This window comes from Pezoporus occidentalis, unplaced genomic scaffold, assembly GCF_034315485.1.
Source record: "Pezoporus occidentalis ecotype Australia unplaced genomic scaffold, CSIRO_AGI_Poc_V1 ctg40, whole genome shotgun sequence".
Lineage (NCBI taxonomy): Eukaryota > Metazoa > Chordata > Aves > Psittaciformes > Psittacidae > Pezoporus > Pezoporus occidentalis.
In genome coordinates, this window is record NW_026915725.1 from 1,642,411 (window position 1) to 1,665,868 (window position 23,458).

General features: G+C 38.3%; 1 protein-coding gene across 6 annotated transcripts in view; it reads left to right on the forward strand.

The window, feature by feature from the left end:
• The window catches only part of ARHGAP21 (Rho GTPase activating protein 21), a 113,130-nt gene that overhangs the window by 26,323 nt on the left and 63,349 nt on the right, over window positions 1-23,458 (forward strand). For 3 of the 6 annotated variants that reach the window (XM_062633593.1, XM_062633599.1, XM_062633598.1), the window contains exons 1-2: window positions 7,361-7,383; window positions 22,747-22,929. Coding sequence is in view for 3 of the 6 variants with exons in the window: in XM_062633595.1 (XP_062489579.1) it covers window positions 22,747-22,929 (183 nt within the window). In the remaining 3 variants the exon portion in view is untranslated. Of the gene's footprint in view, window positions 1-7,360; window positions 7,384-22,746; window positions 22,930-23,458 lie in introns of those variants that run through there. The other 3 variants (XM_062633595.1, XM_062633594.1, XM_062633596.1) reach the window with 1 other exon arrangement.

The window sequence follows — 23,458 nt, forward strand, 5'->3', positions numbered from 1 at the left end:
GCTCAGTGTGAAATTGTGTACCTGTGTTTGAGTCTTTCTGACCTATGGGTTCTTATTTGTTGGAATTGAAGTAGAATGGGCATGTAAGGTCTTTTCCTTCCTTCTTGATGTGAAAATTGTGTATAAATCATTATAGCTCTAAAATTCCAGTCTCTTATGCCTTTTTCATGTTTGTTTTTTTTCATATGGTTATGTTTGTACCACTGAAGGAATTTAAAATGACAGGATTCTATAAAGATATAGGGAAAGGTAAGACTGTAGATAAATAGTGCAAAAATACCTTGTGAACTAAGATAACATCATTAAAACCAGTGTTCTGATAGTGCAAGTGTCAAAGCTCAGAATTATGGAGATTGACCACCTGCAAGGGTAAGTTATCATATAACATAAACATGGTTTTGTTACTCCAGTGCCACTGTGTACAGTATGTCTTCTAGGGATTTACATGTAATCTAGACACAATTAGTGATGTAGTTTATAGCTGTTGTTTTTCTGAGGACAAATACAGTGATGGGGGTATACAAAGGTAGCAATAAGCTTTGCAGTATTTTTTTTCCCTGTTTTGATTGGACTTGGAAAAATTACTGTGGAAAGTTCAAATTAAGTTTCGTTGCATTTCCTTTATGAGTGGAGTTGCTGTGAAATAACCAGGTGGATAGCACTGATGTGACTTAAAAGGCATTCAAGAAATACACTTGTTTAGAGTTTTTCTTGGGTTTTTCATTCTCTGTTGACATATAAAACTGAGGATAATGAGAATAAGTAGACACCGAAACAAAACTGATAGAGTTGTGTGGACACTGGGTTAGACAAATTTTCAAGGGAGCATAGTGTCTGTTTTCTGTCACCCCAGAATTTTCAGGTGGAAAGTAAGTGATCTGCTCTTGTGAGATGTTGAGCTGTAGGTAGTAGTGAGGAAGGCTTGAGAGAACTTCCTTATTCGCATGAGTTTGAATTCATTAACACAGTAAATGTTACAGAAATCCTTAATAGTATCACAGAAGCGTACTTTGCATAGCAGAATGTATAGCTTGTATTTCTTACTCATTCCCCACTGGATTTGGATGTGCATTTTTTAAATGGAACTGTGGTTTGCTTCCAGTTTCTAAAGATTGACAGCTGCCTTACTAGAGTTCAGTTTAGAGACTCATATCCTTTTTTTTTTCCCCAGTATATTAATTTTTGTGGAATATCATACAAAATTGCCATTTCCTGTAGCTGAAGTTAGTAAAAAGTTAATTCTTATTTGGGTATCTGATTATCCTTTGAAACAAAGGAAGGGATCTGAAACTGAATAGGTCAGATAAGGGGGAAGAGAAAATGCATCTTGTATGACATTCTGAACAGAAGCTGGTTAGAACAGGGAAACACTGGATTAGTCCCCTGAAAATGGCTGAGGCTAAAATCCAAGCAAATGGGGAGTACTTCAGTTTAACTGGTGGAGATGGCTCAAGAGAAAAGGAGTTTTCTTTGTCATGACTCAAACTAACTCTTGATGATCAATATTGCTATCCCATGTCCTTGAAGCAGACAGGATGATGATGAAGTTGTCTGAGAGTAGTTGCAAGAGGATTTTTGAAGAGTTAGGGAACCAAACTATTGAGTGCCTCACTCTGTGTGAGTCTTTAAATTGCTACTAAACTCCTTTTACATGACTTAAATATTGTGAAGTTGTTTGCAGGAGACGGGAGGGTGGGGTGTTTACAAAATTAATCACAAAAATACCTTGTTTGATTAATGAGCTTACATGTTTAATAAAAATGAAGAAAAATGTCAGTTAATGCTAATCTTGGTTATTTTCTTTTCCCTTTTCCCCTAAGTTTTTGATGGAAGTGTCGTAAGTCTTGCGTGCTTCCTTGTTTTTCTGGTACTTGGGCTGCTAGGAGGGTTATAGGACACTGGCATGAATATATTAAACAGCCTGAAATGATGCTGTGCCAGTGTTCTGCGGTTGTATTTTTTCTTCCCTAAGGATATCTGTTGAGTTTCTACTTCTGTGAACTGTGTTACATCTTAAAAGGAAGTTGATCTAGGGGGAAGGAAACACTCCAGATTTTTTTTTAATATGAAGAGATATTTTTTGTATTTACTGTTTTTTCCTTTTTTTAATGTTCATAGCTTTTTGTAACAATTTCAATGATAGGAAAGAGTTCAGAATGGAAATCGTATTTCAGCCTTTTCCTGCTCTTGACTTAGTCTGTAGGAACTTTTCTTATTGTAGTCCTGTGAGGTGAGCAATGTGTTTTTTCAGACATGCTTTTCCTATTTGTTCTCGCACGATTCTTAATTTCATATACTAAAACAAGCCAGATTTTCTCTGGAGTTTCATCATCATCATCAGTCTACATCTTCTTGGTAACTTCTGAAATAAATTTCAGTTGTTTTAGAAATTCTTAACTGCTGTGTACAGCTGTGGTTAGTGGTAGCAAAGAGGATTGAGAGGTATTATAAAAGGCTTCTACCTCTTACATATTTGGGACAACAGGGGTGAATAGAATCTCTTTCCTAGGACCTTGTAACTTCTGATGCTAAAGAATTGCTTTCCAGATTTGAAAAACGTCTGATATGGAAGAAGGGAGGAACAAACGAAGATGCTGATTGCTGTTTGTGTGTGTGCATGTTTTTGTTCTATTTTTGAAGCCTTTAAAATGTACAAGGAAGAAAACATTAGTTGCTTGGTGCAGGGTACAGCAAAGCATTTGGTATTATATTGGACAGAAGTGCCACTGAAATGACTGTCACTGGCTCCAACTGTGCTGAGTTCTTAACCGGATCGATGATGTAATAACTTGGTTTGCCTGTAATGAGACTTTCTCAGTTCAGTTGTGTTCTCAATCCAGTCCTCGTTTACTGAAGTACATTTTTCGTGCTTGACTCTTGAAAGACAACCTTAGAGAGTCATTGTTGTGCATTAGCATATATAAAGATTCACAGTGCCTTCTTACACAGGCGTATTTTCTAATGGTAGCTTAAATAGAATTTGCTTAAGGGAGGAAAAAAGGGTTTCTTTAGTAAAGGATATCCCCTGTCAAAGAATTTCATACTGCAAGTTCTGAATGGCATGTTTTTGGGACCTGCTTCAGTGTGTGCTGACAGTGTGGTTGACCCTTGTAGTACGGGTTACATATTTGCTCATGTACAGAAAGGATCTGGAGTCGTTAGGAAATAGAAGCCCTTCCTTTCTGTGAGCAGGAGCTGTGTTTTCTATTTTGGAAAAGCTGACTGCTGTTTTTAGATGTAAGCCTAGATAATAGGGGCAGAATTTGAGGAAAATCTTGCCTCTTCTCTACGATTTAACCTGCAAGAGTTTGCATACAAGACTGACAGATTATGAGAACTAATGAGTTGAGGAAGTTACGTTTCTGACTTTTTTTTAGCTTAGTTACCTCAAAATACTGAGATCTTAAACCTGCAGTTTTTAATCTCAGGAGGAAAAACCTTAGTCTTTATGACAGGCAGTGTTTGAGAGGACATGATGGCTTTGATAGGCTCTTATTTTTTAGTTAATAAATTGCATAATTAAGCTTCAACTTGATTGTGTTACTGGACTTTTAAGTGGTCTCCTCATTATTTTAGGGGGGAAGAAGATTAACCAGTGGAGCTTCAAAACCTGGATGTCACCATCTTTTTTGGTCAGTCAAAGCTTACTGTGTGACAAGGAGCTCTTTGGGCAGTTGGACATCGACACCTTTGGAGCCTGCTAATGTTGCTGTGTGTGCTCTGTCATTCTTTAGTTGTGCAATGAGTGCGTCTTTAAATGCTCTGTTGACCTTTTTAGACTCCAAATTGGAAATTCAGTGTGGAAGCCTTGCTTTTAAATTTGGGGCAAACTTCAGGAAATTTTAAAAAGTTTAAAATGTTTACAGCACAAATTGTTTTGGTTTTGGTGTTGCATTAAACTTCTTGAAGGAAGGCATTATGAAATTCAGTGTTGAAGGCAAAAAGGGAAGCCCTTTGTTTATTATATGCGTATTTAAGGAGGTTCTGTCAACCTTAAGGAGGTTCCATCTTGTGCACATGCACAAGACTTTTCTAAGCAGGATCTCCTAAGCATAGTACCTATGCTCAGGAGAAATAAATACGGTCTTCCAAAAAACATGTTAACAGTAAAGGAAGTAGGGATAGAACAGAGGGAGCACTAAGCTTCTGGCATTTGGTTTAACCTTGTACCCAAAGGAGATTGTCTCTTGCAAATGAGAGAGCAATTATCAGGCTAACTGAAGATTGTCAGGAATGGCTTTCAGTAATGGCAGATCAAATTTGTAAATATACAGGCTGACCTGGAGGAAATTTTTGAGAGTCAAATTTTAAGCAATAATTGCAACTTACTGTTGAAGATGCTGCTCTTGCAGCAGTTCCTGAGCTTCTTTTATCTAAGGGACTTCAGTCAAGAACAAAACTTGCAAAGACTTTGGTCCTCACCTCATTTTAAGTCCCTTGAAATATGGAAGCATTTTGATACTGATTTTTGGTGACAGCTGTTAGGCCAGTACTGATTGTTTCTGAAAATGTTGTGCTACTGCTCTGTATTGTTAGTTATGTCTTTATCTGCATGAATTGTGGTGGTGTGTAAGCATTGGCCAGATTGGAGGGGGAAAAAATCCCACCTTTATCTCGGAGTTTCCTTAAAACAGATTTGAAAAAAAATGCCAAGAAGCAACAGGTTAATACTGGCTGCTGAATGTATTGGAAGAGTTGCACAAATTAGATTCTGAGGTTTAACTGACTTTTTTATATATCCCACTGTACTTTTAATATACTATGTTGAATGCTATGAGTTTGACGACATCATAGGGAATTCTGAGTACTACTTCATGGATCTTAAAGTAGATACTTGATAATAGAAACAATCACTGCAGAATTGTACTAAAATGCTATTTAAGAAGAAACTGGTTGACGTTTACAGTGGAACAGCAGTTTTTTAATTTTCATCTCCTTTCCCTTTTTCCCTCTGCCTTACTTAGTTGATGACAGCATTTTTCCAGAGGGCAAGTAATGTGCAGCAGGCTGGTTATCTAGCTGTGTGTAGGCTGACCCACATGTTTTGCCAGTATCCCTGCTGCTGGTCCTGCAGGGTGCCAGGTCCTTCTTCATTCCAGCATTGCTGTCCTGGAGACTTCTCTGCCTCATTCTGCTCCAGCATCTCTGCAGTAACCCCCTGCTCTGTAAGACCTTCCCAGACATCCTCTGTTTCCAAGATTTCTTAGTCTTGCATAGTTATGATGTCTGTTGTGAGGAAGTTTATCTGTTCCACCTAGTAATAGTTGCTAAGCAGGACATTTCTTCTAGCCCCTCGTCAGCACTGGCTGCTTCAGTGCAGACCATTTAACTTGTACAAAGAGATTTTATTGTTTTAATATCTCAAGGTCTTTAATCCCCTTCTTTAAGTGCTTTTTCTGAGGCTGCATCCATTTTGTGCTGTGTTGTACTGATAATGCTGTTCTCCCTTTTTCGTAATTAGGTGTTGTAAGGATAATGGAGAATCTCTGCCATGTACATCTTAAAATGAACCAGAATAGATTTGTTGCACACAACTGTTGAGGAAGTTTGCAGGCTGCTTACGTTGGTGAGAAGGGAAGGGGTTGCCTTGGTCTGGCATTTATTCCCAGAGCCCTTGGGATGAGAAACTGGGACAAGATTTTTTGTTTGGTTTGGTTAAAACAAACGAAGCCTTATCTGTATAACTGTTTCAAAGTTACAAGCTGCTGTTTGGCCATCCCATTTATTTGACCCTTGTGTACAAATTTGTTTCATTTCCAGTCTGCTTTTATAGCACAGATTTTCCTTTAACATTTGAAGTTCTCTTCAGTCTGTTGGTTATTACTGAACCCAAGAGTGAATTGGCCCCCTGTTCGTGTAGCTGTTCCTCTGTCCTTTCTCAAGATAGAAAAGTTATCTTTGCTGGTGCAAACAGAAAGCTGTCTTTCTCATACATGTCTCATCTCCTGTGTTACCGTTATTCTGGTGTTACTGAAGGAGCAGCTGAGCCTAGGAATGAGGGGACCCTGATGCCCGTTTTCTGCAGGACTGTCTCTGCTTGTTCGTTGGCTTCAGGTGAGAAGGTTTGGGTTCCTTCTCTCAGAGAAATGCTTGGTATCTCAAACACATTTTCAACAAATAACATGTTTTAGTTTTCATAGAATCACAGGATAGTTTGGGTTGAAAAGGGCCTTGAACACTTCCAGGGGTGGGCCATCCACAAGTCCTCTGGACAGCCTGTTCCAGTAACTCACCATGCTCACAGTAAAGAACTTCTGCTAATATCTAACCTAAATTTACCCTCTTTCAGTTTAAAGCCATTATCTCTTTTAAATTATTTTGAATTATACCTGTTAGATAAAGCCTTGTGTCTCTCTTTCTGAAGCATTTATTAGTTAATTGTGTTTAAACTGCAAATTATTGTGACTACTCTAATAGTTCATTTAATCATCAGATAAACCATGTATGTTTCTGTGGAGACAAATTTCCTGTATTTCTGAATCTCACCTTTGAAGGGGAAGGGGGAATACAAGGTAGGCAGTCAAGCTGCAGAATATGAGCGCATGCTGAAATAGGGTGGTTGTTTGCAGATGCAATAAAAGAAATATGTAAAGGAAGAAAGAAGCTCTTCCAGTATTTCTGCAGATTTTCAGGATCCCTCTGGTGTTGCAGAGTTCCATTTCTCTATCAGTAGGGCTGTTGTCCTTTATTACAAAAGGCAGCATTTCTGTGCAGTGCTCTAACAGTACTCTGCCATTTAAGAACCTGAAGAAGATGAACCCATACAATTTTTGTGAAAACTATGAAGTTCTCCTGAGTTTTGAAAAGTTGCTCATGTTTAAACATGCTCATGCTGGGTTTAAAATAGAAACCCTAAGCTTCTAAATCTCATGAAAACACAGAAGCCATCATCACAACTGTGCCTAAGCAAGGTTAAGAGTCATATGATATAAATTATTGCACTAAATTGTGGATATTTGAACTGGTTGCAGCAGCTGCAGAAATGAAGTGGAGGGAAGCAGTTTGAGAGTGCCTTTCTGTGTTTGCTTTAGTGAGATTTCTTAGGATGTTCTTACTTCCCATTTCTTTTTCCTAAGAGTACATAATTTGGCAGCTTCGGAAGTATTATTTTGAAGAATGTTATGCAGTTCTGTCAGTTTATCTTTTTGAGTTGACACATAGTTGGGGTGGGAAAGGAGCCTGAACAGGAAGGAAGGTCCTTGTTCCTGAATGTCATTACTGCATAGCTCTCATATCCTCGAGGATCACTGGGACAAAAGCTGAGTCAGAGTACAGCAGCAGTCTGCGCTATAGCAAGACATGGCCCAGTTTAAGATTTTGGACTGCATGATCAATCACAAATGGAGTTTCATATGTAACCTGTATTGTGCATGGAGTGATCAGGTTTGTTGTTTGCTTATTCTTGCATATTTTAATACGATGACATAATTTACTACTGGGGGGGGGGGGGGAAGGCTCTGGTCAGTCTCTTCTCCCTACCCTCAATCTTATTGAGGATGCAACATTAGAAATGTTCCCATTTACTAAGGAGGTTTTTTGAGTTGTTAAGTATACAAAGCATGCTTTAACTATATAATTGCTTTTTTAACACTTTGAGTACTTTAGGTTGCTTTCTTAGAGTCTTGAACTTTGTGGGCTTTTTATGAATTGCACAAAAAGATAAAAATTAATAGAGAGGAAGGGGGTGATATGCCAGGGTAAACTGCATTGTTAACAAATACAAAGCTGATATGTTTTCCTGCCTTAAAAAGCCTTAAAGCAGTATTTTGAAATACTTCAAAATACTTTATCATATATGATTAAAAAAAATAGTATAAGGGGAGGTTGTTGCTGTTTTTTTAAATGTGCAGGGTAAAATGAATTTTGACAGGATGTTAATTCAGTTCTTAATGTGGACTGGGTTAAGTCTAATTGACTGACTGCAGACCTTAGGAGAGGGGGGATGACAATGGCCACATGACACCAAGCCCAAAAACCTGCCTGGATTTTGAATGGAAATGTTTTAAAATGGAATCCACTTACTAAAGGATTTGAAGTAATGTATGCAATTGTAATATTACTTTAAAAGTATTATAGGTACTATCTGTGTCTCTTGTGTAACATTCAGACAGTCTTCTATGGTGAAAAGGGAAGGTAAGCACTTCTTGCAAAGTTGCCCTTTTAATGCTGTAACTAGAAGCAAGTGATTCAGAAGTATTCCCACCATACACAGAAGTCCTTTTTGAAACAGTATGCCATTTAAAATACAAGCAAACCCTACTAAAAGTTTGTAATCAGGAAAATACATTGTTGTGGGGTGGTGGTGTTCTTGTAATTTTCGGTGTTTTGTTTGGGTTTTTTTAATGATGCAAAAAGTGATTCACAGCGTCGGGAGGTTTTGAGTCATCTCCTTAACCTTACAGGTTGAAAAAGTCTCCTGTTAGATTTGAGAAAACTTGAGGAATTCTCCTAAAGTCTTAATTTTTGCAGGCGCATAACTGTTTCACGAAGTTTAATGCATTTTGCTTACCCATATATCAGAATTCACCTGTATAGGCAAATTCAATGTGACAATTGCTTACCATAATACAGAGAAATCAAGAAGAAATAAGAAAAGGCTTTGCTTATTATGTGGGTCAGTCTGTAAAGTCTTGAAATAAGTTTGATTATAACTAGAGGGAAGGGAAAGGGGGATTGAAGTGAACGGCTTAAAAAACCCCAAGCAACAAAACCAACCCACAACACAACACCCACCCACCCCTAGCCCCCAAACCAACAAAACCCACTCAGAGAGGGTTCACATAGCCTAAACCCTGTTTCTTACCAAGCTGGAAAGAAACACCAAGCCATAGATAGTATACTTCAAATTACTTGCATGCTTGAGTTGCTGCTGGTATTTTTGTTTTAAATGAAGCTGAAAGTTTGTTCATGGGATATTACAGTGCAGCTACTCTCTTCCTTCTGCAGCTGAAATGCCATGGCCAAAGTGGAAGCTGTCAAGCTGGTGAGAGATGCACGCTGCTTTGTATAGCAGTGTTGCTGTTTGACGTTCTCCACTTAACAGCATCCAAGCTGGTAAGAAAGCAGATGGGTGACCTGTGAAGCCTGAGACTAACAGCTCTCAGGTGTAACCTCAAAGCACAACTCTGCTTTGGCTCATGGTATCTTTGAATTAGCAGAAGTTACAGAGGTTTCTTGGCAATTTCCGTTCATCCTGACCCCAGTAAAACATCAGGGGATGAATTACTGCTTGTGATCTGAGAGGTGAATTAAAGATTTGCCTTATAGGAAAACAAATTTTCTTCTAAGGAGTCATCAAAAATACATGTTAAATAAGAAAATACAAACTTGTGTTACTGAGTAAAAGTCTTATTTGGCACTTCCATGCATTTGTTGAATAATTACTCTGACTTGGATCACAGCTAGTATGCTAAGTTATGTTTCTGAGACAACTTGTACTAGATGCAGAAGGAGCTACCCCTTCTGTCCTTGTAATGGTATCCTTTATCAGCCTTCAGCATGCAGGTGAACTCTCGAGGTTAGTATGTCTTTCCACCTTGTGGCCATGGTGGGGTATCTTAGAGCAAATATGTCTAAAATAATACCACTCCTTCAGATGGTTGAAAAAATTACTGGTAGGTAATATAAAGTAGACAATACAGCAGTTTTGGGTTTTGATCGTTGCATCACAAATACCTTGCTTTCAAGTGTTAAGATAGGGCACAGTAGAACATAAGTTGAATGTAGGTTGCCTTCTTACCAGCAAAGAGCATACATAGGTTGTCACTGCGCTTTAAGTGGGCTTTTATTTGTTTGAGGTGGGCCGATCTTCTCATGTGCTGATCTCATTGGTTCTTCACTGATCAAGAGCTGGCTTCTGTTTTTTATCTTATCTCTGCATCTTAACCTCTAAAAATAACAGTAATTTTTTTGAGCCCTGTAAATACTTAAATCTTGGTTTTCTCAGCCAGAGACAAGTATTCTGCAAAGTTCTGTAAACTTAACAGTTGGTCAAATTTCACTGCACAGGGTGGGCCTGACCATTGAAGTTGTTAGGCTTGGAGGCACCTTCTCATGAAAGACTGTATTGATGTACTTGAAAATACACTAGTATGTTGTGACAGTATAGCAGCCAAGATCTCTTATTTCTATATTTTTGAGCTTGAGTTCATTATTGCAGTCTCTGATTTTTGTGAGGCTGTATGTGGAAATGGGATGTTGCAGCACAAGCCTGGCTCTCACATTGCCTTCAAGCCCCAGGACGCAGCAGTACTGCAGCAGCTGCTGCACTGCAGCTATTTCTCTCCCTTCAGAGAATCTGACAACACTAAAACAATCTTTCAGTCTTCCAGGTTTGTCACTTGGAGGATGAAATAACAAAGGTGGCTGCATTCCTTCTGAGATATCTGCAGCGGATAATGGTTTTGAAATGTGATACTATGCTGTTAGCATGCTCGCTCTTCTGTTCATCTGCTGCCTCGGGGAGGGAGGGAATACGATAAAAATCTTGTCTCTTCATCACACAGTGCAGGGTGTGATGTTTTCAATTTTATTGAGTAGAAAATGAGTATATGTAAAATCATTGCAGGAAATAGCTGGTGGCTTTACTCGTTGTGGGAATTTACACTGCTGGAGAAACATTTTGTAATGTTCAGAGGTACAGGGAAGTAACTCGGGAACAGTGAGCAATTCAAGCCATAGTAGTAGACATGTGAAAATGAGTAGTTATTAAATAAGGAAATAGATTTATATTAAAATAGATTTCTTCTCTCTTCCTACCCCAGCCTCCCGACAGGGATGCAAATGTAGATGCAGTCAATCTATATGAATCATTCCTACTGACATATTCAGTGCAGACTGTGAGGAAATACACAGGTCATGTATAACAACATTGTAAGTCAACACTGAAAAGCTTCTGGATGTGCAGCTAAACTGAAAATCCTGTGGACAACTTTCTCCTCTCTATCCTCTTAGTGATATTTAATCTCTGGGCATAAAGATTTAAGATTCTTTTTTTTTTTTTTTTTTTTTTCAGGTTAATGGCGTAACAGTCCTTTTTAAAGCACCTTTCTTTGCATTGTAACTTTGTAAATGAAGTGTCCTTCAGTGAAAAAGTTTTGTTTTTTTTCCCCTCTGTTGCATATACACAATGGATTACAAATGTAAGGGTTTGATATACTTTTAACTTGGGTATTTGGATTTGTGGCTTTGCATTTATGTATGCTATTTTTTTATTTGTACAGACCTCAAGCCTTTTCAGTTCTGAGTTTAAGGCTTTTAAAACTTCCAGTGCGTTGATTTACATGTTATATAGTCTGTTCAAATTAAATATCTTGAAACACAGGGCTAGGATTATATAGAAGTGGTGATTTTGTCTGCAGGAGTTTATTAATAGTCTCTGTATTAGAAAGCTTTAACGCTGAGAAGCTCAAATTGTATATTTAGAAGTTAGTTTTGAGGTGGGAAGCTGTCTATGTGATGTAAAGAATCTTGACACATTTGTTTTCCAGGTTTTGGTGTGTTTTGTATTAAACTTCTGAAGAAGTTTAGGTTTGATATGAATAGTTCCTCTCTTGAGTCAGTTCTTAAAATTCTCCCTGTGTGTCTAGGTAAATCTTCTGTAAACAGAGGCAGACTCTGGAATACTAACTCACAAAAACCATATTTTTAGGGTGACAGGTTGGATTTTAACATTGAGGGTCAATTCCCTGATGTTCCAGATGTTTCTGTTTGGCTTTGGGCAGGTCAGAGACATTTCTGTTGAACATGGACAAAAAATCTTAAGCTTTAATATTGCAGAATTGAATGATCTTAACAGCTTGAATTACCAGCAGGTATGGTGATGTGTTTACGCAAATGAGGTGGTGTGGATAGTCTCTAAATGGTCTCATTTTCTTGGGTTTGTTTTAGAACAGGAATGAGCATATTCTGCTTATGTTGAAAAGTTCAGTAGCTTCAGTACAAGAAGATCAACCTCATACTTACATTTGATAGAGAGCAGGTATAAGGCATTGCTGAGCCTATAGAGTAAACCTCTTACTCAGTGTTGTAGTTGCATCATGGTGTAGCCTAATCCAAGTACAGAAGTTTGCAGAGGGGACAGAGTGGCTGTGGAAAAGCGGATGTTCTCTTGGGTGGTTTGGTCAGCTTCGATTCTACAAGTGACATAGTTGATAGTTTTTTAAATCAAGAATATAGCTTCTGGCTACAGTGGGGAGAAACTGTATAACAGAGGGAAATGTGTAGGTAGTTTCAGAGCTAACATGAGTTTAAAGCTGTGGTTTGTCTGGTTACTGAAACGGGGTCCGTGCAGGTCAGGTTTTACACTGTGCAGTGATTTTGGTTTTCGTAATGGATTCTGCAAAGCTATTTCACATGTTAATAGGTATGTTATAATAGTCTGGTGAAAGTGTAGTGGAAGCTATCTGGAAGGTTGTGTGTTTGATAATGTCCACGTACCTCTGGAAAGCAAAAGAGCGCAAACTTTGTTGAAAGTTGTTCCTATTCTTGCAGTAGTGTACTTAGCTGGGGGCACTGGCAGTGTTTCTTACTGTTTGCTCCCTATTTGTAGGGAGGAGAATGGGTCATTGGGCAGGCAGCTTGTATTCTTGAGTCTATCAGAAAGTTCTCATAGGCTGAAAGAAGCAGTGTAAGGCAGTTCTTGACAGCCCGGTGAGTGTGCAAACCACTCTTTATCACTTCTGTCACACTACTGAGAAGGTTATTTTATCATGCATGGAATAACCTCTAACATTAAATAAGGGCAGAAGCATGTTTTTTTTGTCTCCTGTTTCTGATATTTCAGATTAAACTGTAAGGTGAGGACAAAGCATTTCTTATTCTTAACAAGCAACGACCGAACAAGCAGAGAAGGAAAAGCTTCAATTTAGCTAAATTAAGATCACATGACATTTTGCTGTTATGCTACCAGCCCTGCAGATGTTTCCTTTCTTTCCAGTTTAAGGATGTATGTGTTAAGAGGGGAGGCTTTTGCTAATGAGTCTGTAAGAAAACAAGGAAGCTCTCAGTTTCTTTTTGTTTTTCATGTTTTTTCTGACTAAATTTTAATACTATGAACTCCATGTTTATTATTGTAAATACTGCATTTAAGATAAAAACACATTGTGAAAATAGTTTGCGTCTCTGCTGTGAAGTCTATGCTTTTTACTCTGTTTCTTGGTGATGTTGCTTGAAATCGGCATTCAGTCTGTGGAGTATAATGCATGATGTAAACTGAGGCGTACTGAACTGGCTTTGAAAAGGATCTTGGTAAAGTAGTATAGTTTTTGGATGTGGACAAGCTACTACAAAGATATGTGTGTATATATATGTGCACATAAAAATACAGTATACTTTTTGTGTACGTATTTGTATACCATAGATGTTTATCTGGTAGATTAGGATCATTTTAATGAGTTAAAGTATGCTAAACTTGCTAGTATCTAGTGTTTAAAGGGAGATCTGATAAGTTAGTTTATGTATACATCTGCATAATTTGAGGATTAGGTGTTAAGTCTGGAAAAGTCCCATTTGAGTGCACTAGTCATGCTGCCAGACCTAATCTTGCTCTTTGTGAAGGTAAGAGCGTACTGCAAAATGTGCAGATATCAGAACTACAGTGTAAGAAAACCAAAGCTTCCTCTGTGTAAAAAAGCTATTTCAAGTCTAGCCGGACTTAATAGGTTGGGATTCTCCCTGCTTCAAAGTAGAAAAACTCTTTCTGGATCCCCTCTGGCCTGGGAAGTTACATGTTCCCTTCATTCAAGCAAGCATGTCCAGCAGGGCTTAGTTTACAGAGCTAATTGGCATCACTGTGTTTAATCCAGAACTAGGTAAACTGAATGATAATAGACACATTGAAGCAACACCTTTGTGATCACCCATTTTTGGACTGTCATGTGTCTCTAAATCCTTGAGTAATTTGCCATTGTAAAGCCTAATTACTCATGATGGTGGGATTTGATTTCACATAAAGAAGATTAGGTTTTTCAGGTATAAGCGTCCTCTAACTCTTGGCTTTCTCTATTTGAGTTCAGGGAAAGTGCAGTATAAATGTGTGAGCATTCAAGGTGAGGGAGGAAAGTAAAGGTTGCTGTAGATAGCCATCAGCTTTGCTTTTCAGGACTTACGGAGTAGTGATGAGACTGACATGAGAACCAACTGGAATGCGTTACAGAGCAGCCTGTCGTGAACAGCACGAACACAGTAAGGAAAGTTTAAGCTGGGTAATAAACTGCACAAATAAAAGCCTGTGGAGGCTTTTATTGTGTGTTTTCTCTGTGTGCCTTGACCTGATTGAGAACTGAAATACTTTATCTTGAAAATACTGTTTCTCCTTTGGATGGTTGTGTTTACTACACCATAGTTATGAAAGCACATGGAAACGTGTCCCTCTGTCCTCCTTCCACCTCCAAGCCAGCTTTGTGGCCTGCGTGGTGCACAGTAGTAATGCATTTCTCTCTCCGCGTGCCTCCCAGCCATCTGCTGTGCTGGCACAGAGACTTTGTTTTTGAAAGGTTGCAGACTTCCCACTTACTTTCATACATTTGGAGTAGTCATGTGTTGCTTTCTTGAGCCTTTCTCCTTGCCTGGGCTTGGTTTGCGGACATTATTTATGTATTTTATTGACATAGGTTATTCATTTCTTAGGTGCTTTTCAGTATCTGTGTTGGTGTCCTCACCAGTTTCTGCTGCAGGCAGGCAGCAACTGCCTTTGTTATTGAACTAAAAGAATATTCAAGGCTTGTATTCCATCTGGGTAGGGTTCACACTCCTAAAAGAAAGTGGTAGGTTTGCTGCCAGAACCACCACCCAATAAACACCTGAATTAATTTTGGTTAGTCTCCCAAAAATGACCTGTTGCCGTGCCCACCTGGGCTTAGTTTAGTGCCATAATGGTGCATTAAAATGATGAAAAGCAGGCTTCCGTGAGGGAAACACCTAGAACTGTGGTCAGTCTGTCAAGTGATGTTCAAATCTTTATTGCCTTGCCCTTGTTTTGAAATGCCTTGTTACGGCTATTAGCAAGACCCATTGGGGCTGAGTGAGGGTGAGCTGCTCAAAGAGACATTCTCTGCTGCGGCTGGCGGCTCATGGCCCACCTCGTGTGCTACTCAACCGAGGTGAGTAGCGCATGAGAAATAGCATTGCCTATCCTTGCTCTTAGTTTTATGGCAATCACTAATAACTTATTTCTGCTTTCTGGTTGTTTGATATTGAAACTATTAATTGCAGTAACTTTCTGTCCATATGGAGTCATAAAGGATTTTGTTCTGTATAAAGGATCATATTTGTCATTTTGCTCATATTATCATTTTGTTCATAAAGGATCTTGTTCTGCATCACCCTCAGCTGCAGCTCGGGAAGTGTTTGATAGTCTTAGGGAATCTTAGCAAATGCACTACATATACGTAACAACAGCCACTCTGTAAGAGGTGAATGGTGTCCCCTGGTGACTGTTGGAGTTGATGCTTTGCTGAGTTTCACAGTTGGGGAAGTCTTCCTGTGGAGACTGATTTTTCTCTCTTCTCTCTGCCCCTTACGGTCATAAAGAACTGCTGCATTAGAAAAGACCTATGCCCCCCCACCCCCCAGCCCCAAAATCAGACTGTGACTGTTTTCTGCTGTTAACAGTGGCCTCAGAGAGAAGGCCCTAACTGAACCAGTTCTGTCTGTCTTTCTGAATGCTATCTACTAATGGTTGTATGGGTGAGGGCTCAGGCTCCCTTTACACCTCAGCTTTCTCTTGTGGTGAGAGTGGCTCTGTAGCTGTTTGATCTTTTGAGCTTTGAGGGCTTGTTTACATCTTCATTTCCAGTTTCAGGTGCTTTGTGGCAGGGCAGCCTCCTCCTGATAACTACTGAAAACAGGCTCAGCAGTTACTAGCATTGGGCAGCCAAATCATTCTTGCAGCTTTCTTATATAGCACTGAACCAGGCAAGATGGAGACAAATAGCTTCTGTCTCTTGCTCCATGGGCTTGCTACTAGTGAGTAGGTCCAGCATGATCTGTTGGGTGGGATCCATTTCCCTGTGGGCTGTTCCGCAAAAGAATGGAGCAACACTTAGGGATATTCTGGGGTAGGAAACAGTTTCCTCTCCTGGGCTTCAGTATGTCTCTGTGCTTCAAACTGCCTGACTCTTCAGAATGTGCTCTTACAGTGTCATTTGGTACATAGAAGCCTGTTCATCCTGAGTAACTTTCAATACAGTCTGGTATGTTGTGGTCATGTGTAGTTTTAGTGAAGTGCTGTTAATAAAAAGTCCATGTCAGCACATAATAAATGTCAGGAGTTACATAAATATACTATATATTCTGTTGTGTTATTGTGGAAGGGGTATTTTGAGAGCTCAACTCATTGGATAGAGGGAAGCTGTTTTAACATTATAGTGATTTATTTTCTGCTTAACAAAGTTCAGTTTGACATACAAACAGGAGGTGATTACACTTAGCCATGCCCAGGTCATGGTCTTATTTTTAAAAGGTAGACAAGAAAAAAGATGTCCTTTCTGATTAAATTAGAACTCACAGACATGCTTAATGGCAACGTTTGGACATGGTAAGAATTTAGTTTTAGAAGGGAGTATGTACACAAGAGTCAGAGATTACACAGGCAGACTCTCAAAGCAGAACTATTTATTGAAAAAATATTTAAGGTGGAGGCTTTGCATACAGACTTCTTTACAGCATCAAGGGTGTTTAACATCTTGGTATGTGGCAGGAGAAGGAGTCCGAGAGAAGAAAGTCCTATGGAGTTGATAGAGCATGTAGGTAGATGGCAGCTAATTCATGTTTACTATGTATTTGCCTAAGCATAAATCTAGATGTAAATTAAGCAGTAATTAGTAATTACATTTCCTTAACCTTGTTGCTTGTTTAGTGTGAACGGGGTGCCTTGGGGTAGCATGCAGAAATGAGTGCTCTAGTTTGGTGCTCAAAATACTGGAATGTGTGGGCTGGTTTGTCAATAAGCCATACAGGCTATTTGTGGTGTTAGTAAAGGGGCAGGTTTTTCGGTATTATGCGTGTATTGCTGCAGGCACCTTTGGAGTTTAGCTGAAGTTTCTAACAAAGCCTAGTGCATACAGCAGTTAAAAATTTAATTGATGTCTTTTTTTGTCCTTTTTTTTTTTTTTTTTGCTTCTCTTCCCTCTCACAAATTCTAGATGCGTTTATTTTTTTTATGGTGTCAGCTAGCATCCAAGATTATATATCTAGGACTTCTAAAGGTTTTCTTTTATCCCACCAATTTGCAGACTGATTTTTGAACATCGGCATGGAGTTGGAGATGCTGCTGATTATACCTTGTAGCTGCTTGGCAAGGACAGAAGATGAGGGAAGAACACTGTCAGTACATACACTGCCAGGTTACACTTCTTGCCTGAATTTCTGTCCTTGCCAACATCCTGCCTACCTGTTTAGGGGAAGACTTAAGATTTTGTTGAGCGTGGAAGTCAGTCAGAAGTTTTAACAAGTAGATATTTGACATGGAGGCCTAATACTGCTATGTAGGTTTTGGAGTTTCTCCATTCCATTTTATTTTTTTATATTATTTTTATTTTTTTCCCCTCTTCATAAGGTATTTGCTGAGGCTGAAAGTTACAAAACTCATTTGTTTTGAGGGGAAGACTGTCCTGGATACCTGGAGAAAAGATTTAGTTAAGGTGTCACCTTTGTGTCAGTCATAACTTTTCTTCAACTGGGAATGACCTACATCTGTAGAAGATGTTTGTACATTCCAGTTTGATTTAAAGATGTGAGAAATGTTATATCTCACTATGGCTTGAGACTGTTTCAGCATGTGATCATAGTGTTTGTCTTTATAAGTGTGACCCATCTGCCTTGAAATCCTTGATTTATAAGCTTGAGAACCGAAAGGAAAAGATTTGTTTTGCACCTTGTGTGAATGATCCTGCTTTTGAGGTGCTGCTAAGATAAGACATCAGCTGGCTTTCTCTGGGTGCTGGATATGCCTCCCTGTACTGCAAATGAGGATGGGGAGATAATGCATCTCAAACAAAATTTGCATAACCTCTTTTTTGGCTGTCTTAAATGTCTGTTTTGGACATTTCTGAAAGGAAACGTTACAAGCTTTAGGAGCACAGGAGCTGTGTGCTTTGGAGGGTTTGTGGTGCTTTTCTGTTATGTCGGAGAACCAGGGAACCATGTGTTCTCCAATGGATTAAATTTTTACTCTGCGATTTTTATATGCAGGAGTCCAGGTCTGTAACCACAGGAGAAAATGGTAAGGGTCAAAGGGACATGGTGTCCTCTAGCTATTCATTTGCTTCTTCATCTTCTGAACTAAAAGGATACTAAAAGAGTCAGTAGCTTGTTAATAACTTTATTTAGAAATCATCAGTGGAAGAACCTGGTTATTACAGAAACAAAGACTGTTCTGTGGGTAACTTTTCCTTGCCATATAAGCAGGATTTTTTTCTTCCATTCTGTAACTTCAGCCAAAAAAGACTTTTTTTTCCTTCTCTTTTACTCTTTAAAGGACCTTATGCTTTGCCCCATTTAAATAAGATCAGACTGTTCTAGAAAAACCTTTTCTGTTCAGCATTTATCTGTCTAGCCAAACTGCTATTTCAGGTATCACATTTCTTGGTAGATAGCTACAAAATGAACACTTCTAAATGCAGCTTAAGCAGGCCCTGCTACCCACAGGCTGTCTGCAAGCTCTTGTTGAGGTATTAATAGGTATGTCCCCTGGTTGGTCTGGTGGGGTTTTCTTCTTTTTATTTTTAATAGAGGTTTAGGCTCCAGAAAACAGTGTTTGGCTAACCCTTACATTTTCAATGAGATTTACATAATTTACTTGTGAAGTGTTACATGTGGTAAAAAAAAAATGCTAAGTGTTCAAAGATCAGTGTAGAGTAAATCTGGATGCTAGTACTAAGAGTTTTTAGAAATAATTTTGAACCTGTGCACTGAACACAAAGATGAAGATGAAAATTGATTATTCACACCAACTTTAAAATGGCTTGAATGATTTATCAGGAAGAAATAGTGCAATATATCAGTGATTTATTGTGCTTAGTGTTACTCATCTATGAAGACAGTCTTTGGAACTCTGAGAATACTTGTTTATCTGTCTAGATAGTCAGGAATACAATTCTTTATTGATAGCTTGTATTGTAAGTGCTTATGACTGTCTTTTAAAGATTTTTAGTATGCTCAGTATAGGTCTGTCTGTAAAATGATCAGAAGATTAAAAATCAAATGTGATTTGGACAGCATGCAAATTGGATGTGTTCAGCTTTTTAAATTTTTTAGACTGATATAACGGGATGTTATTGATTGTAGATTTGCTTTTAATTGGAAATAATATCATTTACAAACATCAGTGCTGTTTACTGAATTTACATGATTCTTATATTGTGTGTTAAGCTCCCAGTGATTCATGTAGTTCTTTAAGGTGCCATCTGATATTTTTTTCATGGATGTTTTCATTGTTCAGGAAAAAAGGGTTAAATACAATATTAAAAACAAAGTATGCATTTTACAATGCAGTTAAGCATCTGTTGTATGTCCTTGAAATTGCATATAACAGGAAATGATGCTTTGAGATACTTTGCACAGAAACCTTGTATGAAGAACTCCTCAGGGAAATGATGCTTGAATCATTTTTAGTACCCTGGGATTTTTCAGTCCTTGAACTTGATTGTATGTATTCTGACTTCAATTTTGAGCATTGAATCTGTGGTGAAAAAAACATGCAGAACTTCAGTAAGGAAATGGCAAAATAATCTCTGGTTTGCTCAATTTTATATAAAATGAGAATAAAATAAAGCATTCATTTTTCATTCTCTTGAAATGCAAATGAGTCTACCCAAAAGACAAATCACCTTAAGGATATGAGATGTATGTATTCGGAGCTTGATTGCTGTCATTTTTGGCTCTAAAGGAAAACCATGTAGGAACTCTGCCTTCAGTAACGCATTCTTGTCAATGCTAAACATCATCTGTTTCTTGCTCGCTGTCTTGAATCCTTGTTTTGTATTCTGTATTTGAAAACTTTCCTTGTTCCTTTCTAAAGCTTCTCTGGCAAGGGATGTTCTGGTGGGTGTGCTGTGCTTGGACATGTCACAGGGTTACTCAACAGATGTTGACTCTTTACTTCATAATTCAGATTCTTTCTTGTCCATAGTGGTGGTTGAGAGTTGCTGTTACTGAACATGTCTCACATTTATTATTAATATTGGCTTCTTTTGTTGCCCTGTTGGCAGACCTTGCAGGGGATCCGAGGTTGGCATGAAGATAACTTTTCCCTTCTGACATGCTTTTTCAGAAATAATGATTTGACTGGGGAATACTGTTGTTTATGGATATCTGTTAGTTCAGCAGCTTCTGTGAATGCTGAACATTTGCATGAAATGACACGGAAATGAGAGGTTATCTTTTTTTCACCACAATCAAATGCTGCATCTCCCATTTCTCACACCTATTGAAGTTCTATGTATGACTGTATTTTGAACTCAGGTTACAGTATTTCTGTATGTAAACATCAGTGAACAGTTATACATATTAAAATTACCTTTTAGCCTAACTAGGGAGGGTTTTGTCAGAAAAAAAGATGCAAGTATATTGCAGACATATTTTGTCAGTGCTAAGTATATTGCTGTTCACATATTCATAACAATAGCTATTTGCTTATTAACATTTTTTGCTGTTGTGTGATACCTGTGGTTGCTCATGATTGTTCAAAACTCTTGCATCAAGCGTTGCTTATAAATATTTGAGAGGATGAATAAAAGATTGCAAGGGAATGTTAAATAGATGGGCTGCTGCCTGTTGCTTCATGGAGGAAATCACTGTCATATTTTAGAGGCCAATGATATTTTTTTATTCAGAGCTATTTCTTTTGCCAGTTTATTGGAATCAAAATGTTCTTACTGGCTCCAGTTTCCGCTCATGTAATGAGATTGAAAGACTGAGAAGGGCCGTTTATTTGTGCAGAACTGAAAAAATGCTGTTATGTTTAGAAGCTGAACATATTGCTGGGGATCAACTCAATAACAAACTCCATCCTTAGGCTGAAGGATTATGTGGCTTTCACCTTAATCTTTGCATTGATTGAACTTTAAATTAAAGCACTTATCTTGGCAGTTCCATGGTTCTTGCTCGTTTTTTGTTAGTCATATAATTGCAGTCTTTTCAGTTTCTCACTAATGCTCTAAAACATGAATGAAGATGATAGATGAGGGCAGACTAGGCTGAGACTGAGTCCTGTTTATTGCTGCTCTTCCCAAAACCTGCTGATAATCCTTCCAGACTCTTCAGAGGAGCAGAGTCTTGTCAGGATGCTTTGGATTCTCTGCATTTTCTGCTTCCAGAAGTAGCACCAAGACCCTTCTCCATTTGTTTGTTTTCCTTGCTGAAGAGCAGGGTTGTTGGAGCCTGGTCTTTGAAGCATTGGCTAGTATTTCCTTGTCTTCCCCGTTGGACATACCAAGATGTGGGTTTTCAAGGACAAACCATAGCAACTGTAGAAATGTGTCATTTTTATGTACCTGAATGTAGAGTATTATTCTGATGGGTTAACTATCTCACCAAGCAACTTCAACATATTGCTTATTGTAATATGTGTTACTATCATTGTGCTTAGAGTAGAAATGCTTTGTCCTCTCTGTAGATGTTGATTGGAGTTGGCTGGACCCACCTTCCCAGTAAGCATTGCAGTTTGAGATCCCAGATGTAAGACTAAAGCAAAAAGGATTATTTGGAGCAGCCAAGGGAGAAAACCAAGCAGTAAATTCTGACACGTATCAGCTAGTTCCTAAGCCACAGCAGCAGAGCTATAGGAGGACAAGAAGACTATTATTTCTGTTTGAATACCCTTTGAATAGGCTATAGGCTGTGGTATCTAAATTTGTTTCATGCATCGTTGAACTGGAATATTTAGAGGAAGGTCATAGGCTTTTGTATGCTTTCTTTGTACGTCTTCTGCCTTTGATTTGAAATGTTGTGTGTGATGTGGTACTCACTTTTAAAATCGAAAAGGAAGATTTTATATAAAGTTGAAAAGATTATTTTTTTTAAAATATAATAGTATGTTTCTTGAGTCGTAGGTATATAAAATTTCCCTTAAGAAAATAAAACCCACAAGATGTCTCATAAGACAAGGGATTGCAGTAGGACTGTAAAAAGAAACACAGAAGTAAAAAAGTCTAGTTTAGAATTCTCATATTGAAATGTTCATGGAAAGTAGCTAAAGGTGGAGGAAGCAAAGTCAGAGATATGACTGGAGAAAAAGTATGTCTTGCTGAGGAAGCCTAACCACTTGACTGTGTTCTTCAGTTCTGTTTTACTTGTTCTAAGTGAGGACATACCAGTCAAGAAAACTGTGCTTGCACTGTAAGTGAGGAAAAGAGTTGTTTTGTATGTGTGTGTGAGCTATGTGCACTCAGAAATGGGGTCCCAAAAGACACGTTTGTATCTAAAGTAGAAAGCAAATAAAACATGCAAGCTGTACACGTTTCTTGCAGTTCGTTTTGAGCCTTTCACTGTTGTACTTTGACTTCCTTAATATCTAACTTCATTTAAAATTAAAGGTTAATTCTGTATGTAATATGACCAGAGGTGTAATGCTGTAAGGGGAGCTGCTTTACGTTATACATTTCTTTTGATAAGTGATCATCAAGGTATGTTGGTTATGGGGGAAAAATAGTAATTTCAAGTGCACATGAATATTTTGGGGGGAGAGGGGTTTGTTTGTTTTAAATTACCCAAATTACGATTCTTTGTGTGCCTCTCTTATTTTAGGCGTCAAAAAACAAAGATGGAAAAGAGCAGAGTGAAGCTGTGTCACCATCGGAGGAAGAAGAAACTTTCTCATGGCCTGGTCCCAAAACTGTCGTGCTTAGGAGGACATCTCAGGGTTTTGGCTTCACCTTAAGACACTTCATAGTTTACCCTCCAGAATCTGCAGTGCAGTTTTCTTTCAAAGTAAGTGAAATTAATGCAGAAGCACTTCTATATAGCTTTATTACACTTTAAAAAAATCCAGCATGCTTGAAAGTAAACACATGTATAGATGTGCTTTCACATCTATATCCTGTGTGTGTAAGGTGGCCGTGCCACTTCATTGTGTGATAGATGTGCACTGATCTGGTCCAGGAAAATGCAGTTGACTGAGTACAAGTTCACCCGAGTTAAAATATTTGTTACCATGGCTAAGACCAGTGATTATTGCAGAATATGGAACTATTTCTCTGTACAATTTATTATTTCTTTTTTTACCCAAAGCCAGTGTCATTATTTCCTTTAATAGTGATAGAATTTTAAATATTGAGAAAGGGTTTTCTAGTGAGTTCAAATAAGACTTGATCATTTCAGAGTCATAAAGTATCAAGTTCTCATCATCCATGCTACCTCTCTCAGTTTTGCTTTTGCTTTTCCGCTTAGGTGGAAGAATAGATTCTTGCCAAGATGGGGAATGGGTATCGGAGCTTCACGCTCTTTCCAGATAGCTAAT